This window comes from Cyprinodon variegatus, unplaced genomic scaffold (genome assembly GCF_000732505.1).
Source record: "Cyprinodon variegatus isolate N-32 unplaced genomic scaffold, C_variegatus-1.0 Scaffold1106, whole genome shotgun sequence".
In the NCBI taxonomy this organism is placed as follows: Eukaryota; Metazoa; Chordata; class Actinopteri; order Cyprinodontiformes; family Cyprinodontidae; genus Cyprinodon; species Cyprinodon variegatus.
Window position 1 is genome coordinate 81,126 of NW_015151559.1, and position 8,806 is coordinate 89,931.

At 37.3% G+C, this 8,806-nt stretch overlaps 1 protein-coding gene across 1 annotated transcript; it reads left to right on the plus strand.

Annotated features, from left to right (window-relative positions):
- Positions 1-1,683: 1,683 nt before the first annotated feature.
- Positions 1,684-8,153, plus strand: LOC107101506 (calsequestrin-2-like). The gene is made up of 8 exons (XM_015400456.1): positions 1,684-2,186; positions 4,733-4,817; positions 4,902-5,002; positions 5,093-5,204; positions 7,406-7,479; positions 7,558-7,688; positions 7,807-7,852; positions 7,938-8,153. Exons 1-8 carry the CDS (start codon positions 1,950-1,952, stop codon positions 8,136-8,138), a joined length of 987 nt encoding a protein of 328 aa, XP_015255942.1. The 5' UTR covers positions 1,684-1,949; the 3' UTR covers positions 8,139-8,153.
- Positions 8,154-8,806: the final 653 nt, after the last annotated feature.

Genomic DNA, 8,806 nt, shown 5'->3' on the forward strand with positions numbered 1-8,806 from the left:
ATGTGTAGAAAAACAAGCTATGTGTATTTATTCCTGCAGAGGGAAGCAGAACCTCAAAGGCCGCCACCTGGATCAGACTTGAGAGAATTGCAAGGTAAAGGTATAGTGGAGAATGTTCTTTTTCCGGGTGGATCATCAAAATAAGTGGTCCTCCTAATTGTCAATCATCCTGGTGTTATGTTTACATAAGGCCAAACTACGTGCTGGACCCTAATTTCCACTTACTGGTGGTGAGTCTGACATAGTGGAAAAATTGCAAATATTCTTTTGAGAAGTAAGCTTGTATGAGCAATGCAAACAGCAACTTTTAAACAGAGCGTGCACAAGGAGAAATGGGCTTGTGCACGCTCTCGCACACGTTTAATAGGCATTCTCTTTTGGGGACAGGTACAGGGTTGTGCATGTGAGTACATTTTTAATTCATGTTACAATAAATCTATTCTCCAGTTACTTTACAACAGAGGTGGATCTAGATTTTTTTTTACAATGAATTCAATGAGAACAGATAAGTTTGAACAGTTTTCCATTCAAATGCTATTCAATCGTATTCAGAATCTATCTGTTGTCTATCCTCTCTTTACTTGCAGGGTTAAGGGGAAACCTTTGCTTTTCTCTGGTAGTTGATAGGAAAGAGGTGGGGTTCACCCTTGACAGGTTGCCAGTAAATCATCACACACACACAAAAAACAACCATATATGTGCATTCTCTTACCTGCTGTCATTTTGGAGAGACCAATAATTAAATGGTTTTAGACAGAGGGAGAATTTTAGAACTTCCAGAGAGAACCCACTTATGCATAGAGAGAAAATGCAGAGAGCTGGAAATTAAACCCAGGAGCCTAAAAACGACACTAATACCAATCATTGCACTAAGGAGTGTAACTCCTGTCATACAGTACACATTGCAATTAAGGTTAGCTAATCATATAATACCAAGAGGTAAAATGCTATCACGGAGTTATTTACCATGCATCAGTAATCATTTTGCACACAAAATTGGTAACAGTGGAGAAGAACAACTTTCTTTTAACTTTCAGGAGAAAACTATCTGGCGACACCTAACCTAAGTATGAGTGTCCTTCTTCCACCTGCAGATGACAACACTGGTATTAAATAAAAATATTATTTGAATAGACCCCTTTCTTTTTAGTGCACACTTTTGGCTTAATATAGGGAACTTATTGTAATATATTGTTCTAAAAGTCTTGTGAAGTATTACCACATTTGGCTTAATAGAGAACAGCAAGATTGTTAGTTATGGGTCAGATGACGTACCTTATACGGTAATGATCTCATGGGAGCACATGGAGATCAAAGGTTTGGAGCTGATTGAAATGTTTGTTTCACACCTGTTGGCAGATGCTCTTGGGAACTGTCACTTCAAAAACTTCAGCTAACCCCCTCCTTCCAAACAGATGCTTAAACACCATATTGTAGATGAATATTTGTTAATCTTATCAGCATTTTCTCCTCCTCTCCTGCGTAAAAGAAACAGAGTGAGAGAGTAATCTTATTAATAAGCCTCCAATGTCATCCTTTGCTGTTTCCCTTTCTCGCTTGCTTTTCTATTTTTAGTTTTCAAACAACTGGTCTCCTAAAAAAGGGCCTGTGCTGCTCTGGTAGGGGAAGAGAAGCTGGACTATGTATGGTATCCACCCACAGTTCATCGCAGCCCTGATCCCATTCCTCTCTGTGCTTTGTGTCCACAGGAAGGCGAGGAGGAGGAATCACCCCGGGGGGAGAGAGTTTCCAAAGAAGTTTTTTGATTTCTTCGGGCATGCTAAAAACTTCCTGCTGATCGACTTCTTTTTGCTCACTAAATCCTCCTGCAGGAACATCTTACATTTCTCCATCCCTTTCCAGGCAGTTCTCTTACTTCTCTGGGGGTGCAGTTTCATCCACTGAAACCCAGCCACATCCTGTGGGGAGTGGATGGTTAGCCGTGGACCATGGTCTCCATCTGGTTGTTTTTGCTCCCTTGCCTGAGCCTTGTGAGTGTGTCGTCGGCTGAAAAGGGGCTAGAGTTTCCTAGGTATGACGGGAAGGACCGTGTTATCGACATCAATGATAAGAATTACAAGAAGGCCCTGAAGAAGCATAGTATGCTGTGCTTGTTCTACCATGAACCAGTCGCGGACAATAAGGAGTTGCAGAAACAACACCAGATGACCGAGCTGGTGCTGGAGGTAAAGTATGAGGGTAGAGGATAAATACAGGGAAATAAAGAATAAAAAAATTACTAACTTAGATTTAAATTTTTTGCTGTGCAGAATGTTGCAGGATTGAACGACATGTGATATCTAAGGGTTAATGTTTGTGCTCCAGTAAGCTGCAAAACCAAAGGATAAGAAATAAAATCAAGCTTTGTTTTTTTTAACAATAAAGTCTATATGATGGGGACTCTATGAGGTCAGTGAGTACTGTAGGAATACCCAGTTATCCGTTAAGATAAGTTGCTGTCACTAGAGGTTATTTAAGCCTAATTCACAGTGTCTACATTCCATTGAAGTATTTAAGCTCTGTTCCTCACACGTTGTTCCCCTGTCAGCTGATACAGGCCAAGAGATCCGCAGAATTTCACAGATAAAGAGCAAAAAATGTTTTCCTTGGTTACAAAAAGCTTATAATAAACAAACTAGTTTGTTTGCTTGCAACTAAAAACTTGCTGGTTCTTAAATTGTTCTCAATGTTCCAAAACCAAATGGCTTTGCCCGTCCTTGCACAAAGCTGAAGCTGAGCTCCTCTTTGACCTGCTGGAGGTATTTTAAGCTCCTGTTAGAGGCTTTCCTGCACAGGTGGACAGATCTGCTGTTATCAGGCATTCATGGAATCTAATATAAGGAATTTGTTGAACAGCATGAGGAGCATGAATTAAATGCATGTGTTCCAACAGGTTGAGGCTAAGCCAACAAAAAGTCTAAAACAGAATAAAACAATCCTTTCTGTTCCCTCAGCACAGGGATGTCCGTTATAGCAGCTGTGAAGGTCAAGGATCGTAAGGAAATATAAAAGTTAAATAAAAATAAAATATCTACATTTAGAAATAAGTTGCTTTAAGGTCCATGACGCTAACCTGCAGCTTTTAAAAAGTCTATATTGCTATTTTGAATGTGTAATTGATTTGTTTATCTTTGTTTTTTTTAGACAAAATCTAATATCATATCCCATGTAGCATCACCTTTTTATTCATCATGACTTTGTTGGAACTGTGTGTTCTCCAGCGTTATATAGCATGAACATTGCAGCACTGAGACACAATGCATGCTGCACACATGCACCACTCATTGATAAGTCATGCTAATCTAATGATGCCAAGAAATAAGATTACTCATTCTCCTATTACACTAATGCTTTGATAGTACTTGTAAAGTTTAGCTCATTTCAGCATTGGGGAAATGCTTAGATCTGCAAAATAATTAGCATGGCTAATTATGCAGTTTTTTAACTACTGCTGCTGGCTGCTAGCTTGGATTTCTTTTTGTAATTGAATATTTATTGGGAATAAAAGCTGTCATGGAAATGCATAGAGTCACAACATGAAAAGTGCATTTGCAATGTTAAATGACCTTTAGCAACAGTGGTAAAAAAGAACCTCTGTTAGGTAGGGTGGAGGTTGGTTGAGGATGCAAATGCAGAGATGAGTGAAGCAGAGATTAGTTATTGATCAAATCAGAAAGGGCAAGAGAAAAAAACCCAAGAACTGAATACAGGAAACCAAAAACCAAGAGACATCAGGGGAAAACATACATGGGGAGGCAAGTAACAATAAGAAACCAGCAAAGAGCACTGCACATGAGGTGTATATATGGGAGACAGGAACAATGGGAGGACTAATTATCTGATGTGGAGCAGGTGAAGACAGAAGTAACTGGAAGGAGCTAAGGGGAAGAACAACAGAGGGGAACAAAGAGCAACTCAGAAAATAGAAGACTGCTTAAATACCCATGATTTAACCCATGAAAAAGAGAACGGAGAATAACATAAATCAAAATGGAACTGATAAACTTAAAACGAAACTCAAATACAAGTCCACATAGGGCACAATCATGTGCACTTAAGCACAATAATTATAAAGAATAAGAGCAGTTTTCAGTTCATTGCTTTAAATTATCATTTCTTCTAAGTAGAAGCACTTCGTTTTAGACTTCTCAAATATTGTTAATATTTAGAAAAATAATTTAACTTTGATTAACTGTTCATTATTTTGTCCTAAAATATGTCCATGTTACCCAATAATTCTAAAACATGTAATCTATCTAGCCAGGATATGATTTGGATCTTCAGCAGACCTGTTGGTATTTGGTGGGAAGTTTTTGCTCAGAACTTTGAAGCTGACCACTTGGAGAAAAGAACAAATCTATGTGTTACCTATTTGGCTTTTTTATTTTATTTTTCAGAAGGAAGGAAATTGAACTCATCAGATTTTGTAAATTATTTAACCCTTTTAAGTTTAATCTTTTACAATATTCTGTCTTGCAGGAAAGGTCAAATACAAAAAAAGCTCCTCTACTATACACAACAAATGCCTGAACAATTATATACTGTATACCCTGGCTGTAGTTATATTTAGAAGCAGGCAGACTGAGTGATTATGTTACTTTATCTCTGTGTCTCTGGGTAGCCTATGCACCTGTCATGCTGCCAAACATTGCATGTTCTTGGAGGTTTATTTGAAACTATAGTTATTTTTCTTGCATTGTAACTCCTGATTATGCTTCTTCCTTGACTTCAGCTTGTAGCTCAGGTTATGGAGGAGAAGGACATCGGGTTTGGTATGGTTGACTCGCTCAAAGATGCAAAAGTTGCAAAGAAACTAGGTTGGAACAGATACACGTCTTTGTTAATTAAAAGTATTTAACCTTCTTTTTCTAAAATTAACAGCCATCTTCCTTTAATCACAGACTTGGAGGAGGAAGGAAGCGTATATGTTTTTAAAGATGACAGAGTGATCGAGTTCGATGGTTTACTGTCTGCTAACACTCTGGTGGAGTTCTTGTTAGATGTGAGTAGATTTCTAAAGCAGATTTCCATCTCCGAGCCTTAATCAACACTCTACATAGCTACAATGACTGCCAATATTTTCTCTCCTTAGCTTTTGGAGGAGCCGGTGGAGATCATCGAAAATGCTTTGGAGCTTAAAGCCTTTGATAGAATGGAGGAGGATATTCGTATCATTGGTTACTTCAAGAGTGAAGACTCTGAGCGTGAGTGCTTCAGTTTGTAAAATGCCAGATCTTCTGCTGCCTTTACACCTGCTTTGTTTAGATGCCGGTGGAGATAAGTTTCCATGACCTTGATTAGAGCATCAGCTCCATGGATTTACAGATCCAATTTTACCTTTGCTCATCACACACCGAATGGGGAAGAATTTCTCTCAGGCATCAGAGAGCAAACACAACAACACATTATTTTACGAGGGGCGTTCAATAAGTAATGCCCCTGACATGCTTCCAGATGTTTCATCGAGCTGAAATTTAGCATGTGACGTTATTTAAATCTATATTGATTAAGTAGCAAATTACAGCTCTGAACTATTTGTGGTTTCTGACTTACAGGTGTTTGAACTGAGTAAAGTCTGAAACGGAGCCTGTTGAGTGTCGAGCAGTGATCCGGTTTTTCTATTGGAATGTACTCACACCACGGGAGACTTTTGATGAAATTAAAGTAACTTACGGTGATGATGCCCGTTATATGACCTTGCAAAATATTTTAAAAGGTTATATTATGGAACATTATCACTATAAGTTACCTTCATTTGATCAAAAGTCTGCTGTTGTGTGATTCCTTTCAAATGCAAAAACCCAGACTTGACTCAGTTTTAACACCAGTAAATCAGAAACCACATTTAGTTAAGAGCTGTAATTTGCTATTTAATCTAAAGAGATTTAAAATACTTCACATGCAAAATTTCAACTTGATCAAACATCTAGAAGTGCGCCAGGGGCATTACTTATTGAACGCCCCTCGTATTACAACAATATTACAGGAAAATAGAAACATTAGAATGAATCAATATTCAAATTCTAACTTTTTCAAAATGAACAGAAAGTACAAATATTTAAAGTATTCAATCATATAATTTAGCCTTAACAATATTAAAGAGTATAATGAGTCAACAAATAAACAATTTGTTATTGTATTATTATTATTATCTGTATAAACACCTTTTAAAGCTATATTAAAAAATGTATAGTGAAAAACATTGTAAAAGTGAAATAAAAAAATTCAAAACATAACGAGAAAAGGGATAAAAAGCTTTAAAAGTGCAAAAACAACAATAGAGTTGGCATATTTAACGGAAGAGAAAACTGTTACGCTCATGTGTCACAGTATTTTTAGATTGGAAGATAATGACTGTTTATTTTTATCACTTGCATAAAGTCTGTTACAGGAATGAATCAGTGGATCAGGGTGGATCTGAAGTGGATTAAAAGTATTTTTGCATAAAATGCTGAAATAAATTCCCCACCATTACAGAATAAAACCTATTATGGGACAGAAAGTGTATACGCTACAATTGAAATGGTTCAAAATTTCATTTTTCTAATATGGAGCCACATTAGATTTCTGAGCATATTAGGTCAAATATTACAAGTATAAAAACTGCACTAAGGTGCATTGGCACAGCACCAAACAGGCTCTGGGAATTATAGACATAAAAAAATCCATTTAGGCTGGAATATGAAATGAATGCAATTTAAAGGAACTCTAATGATGCTTATTGTGACATTTGGGTTTACTTGGTTAAATATTGTCTTTGAAGGTGAATTAAGTAAACTGGAAGTTTCCAGTTGTCCAGCAATCATTTAATTACAGCCTTTATAGAAAATGAAGCCTGACCCAAATCACCTTTCTTGAGTGGAACACAGCTTCCCATTTAAAATCAAATCATTTATATCCTAAAAAGTCAGAAAAACATTTGAGTACTTGATCCTGTTCTAAAATTGTTTCACTCATATAATGTTAAAGTGCATTACAGATGTAGCATGTAAACAATAGGTTTGTTACAGCCTCTGATTAACCTGAAAAACAGGATTTAAAACGATTTCAGTATTTGCATAGAAAGTCTATACTAAAACTAAACGACTTATTTGGAGCTTTGTTTTTCGGAAAAGCAAAAATATACCCCGTTAATACCAATGCAGCCTAAGAATAATGTTTGAGAAGAGAAATGTGAAATGTAAACAGAGGAAACTGAATCTGCTGTATACTCAGAGTGCTGCACAGGAACTTTATCCCATCTGGTGATCCATGAGAGAACCGCATGAAGGTCAAGGATGGGATGTTTCCGCTCCCTGATGCGCAAAGGACAAACTGAGTCATGATAACGGAAGAAACAACTATGATACGCATGTTTATCAACAGCACTGAGATCCACATAACTCATTCACTCCTCTGTTTTCAGATTATGAAGCATTTAAAGAAGCTGCAGAAAACTTTCAGCCATACATTAAATTCTTCGCCACATTTGAAAAATCTGTAAGTTGAAAATTAAGTAAAACATTTTGGGATCTTTTTTTTTTTATATATATGACTGATTTGTCTCTGTTGGCTCAGGTGGCCAAGGAGCTCACCCTTAAGCTGAATGAGGTGGACTTCTATGAGCCCTTCATGGAGGAGCCTGTCACCATCCCAGGAAGACCTCACTCTGAGAAAGAACTGGTGGAGTTCATTACTCAACACAGACGGTAAACTACAGACACACCTTCATTTATTTATTATTTAAAAAAACAAATAATTTTTTTTTCCATACTGTTAAAAATTATTTAATATCTGACATTCTAATTGTGTTTTCTGTGCCACTAGACCAACTCTGAGGAAGCTGCGTGCAGAAGACATGTTTGAAACTTGGGTCAGAAATCTGCAAAACATTATTATTTATCTCTTTTTTCAAAAACCGTTTTCACACTTTGGTAGTTTTCCCCCTTTTTTTTCAGGAGGATGACATTGAGGGGATACACATTGTGGCCTTTGCAGAGGAAGAAGACCCTGGTGAGGATGTAAAACATTATGAAAGAGCTGCTCAGGGTCAAAGACATGCACCTGTAGGAATATTGATGATTAAAAGCAATCAAACAAATAAAGAGAATACTTATAGAACACTGATATATACAAGGTATCAATGTAAGGGAAACTGAAAGTTTAAAGGTATAGTGGAGGAGTTTTCTCAAATTTTTCAAAAGACCTGCCCTCTCCACTTTAAAAAAAATGCACATACACAACCCTGTTCCCGCTCAGGAGAGGGAACGCCTATTAAACACGTGCCCATTTCCCCTTGTGTGTGCACAAGGGGAAATGTTTAAAAGTTGCTGTTTGCATCGCTCATACAAGCTTACTTTCCAAAAACAAGATTTGCAATTTTTCGAGTTAGCAAAATTATTTATGATTTTTTTTAATGCATTTTATTGAAATTTATGTACTGTGGTGAGGTGATTAATTTAATGTCGCTGTCAGACCATGACGATTTAGACCAGCGTATGCTGGATGTACGGAAAATCTGGCAAAAGGTCTGGCATTCATTGAATGCGTTATGGGTTTGTTTTGTATAAGTTATGAGCATGCTGAAAATGCTGAAGGACGCTGAAGGACGCTGGCACACGTCAACATATAGCAAGTACAAATTCCAGAGTGTACCCCGCCTCTCGCCGCAGACAGCTGGAAATAGGCCCCAGCACCCCTTGTGACCCCAGCAGGGATAAGCGTGACATGTTTGTTTCCAGAGATGGCAAAAGTACTCACTTTCCGTACTTGAGTAAAAGTAAAGATACTTGTGTTAAAAAATACTCTGGTAAAAGTGGAAGTACTG

Coding starts and splice junctions, on each gene's coding strand:
- LOC107101506 (XM_015400456.1), top strand. CDS start 1,950: ATGGTCTCCATCTGGTTGTTTTTGCTCCCTTGCCTGAGCCTTGTGAGT. Junction 2,187..4,732: donor TGACCGAGCTGGTGCTGGAG/GTAAAGTATGAG, acceptor CCTTGACTTCAG/CTTGTAGCTCAGGTTATGGA. Junction 7,689..7,806: donor TTCATTACTCAACACAGACG/GTAAACTACAGA, acceptor CTGTGCCACTAG/ACCAACTCTGAGGAAGCTGC.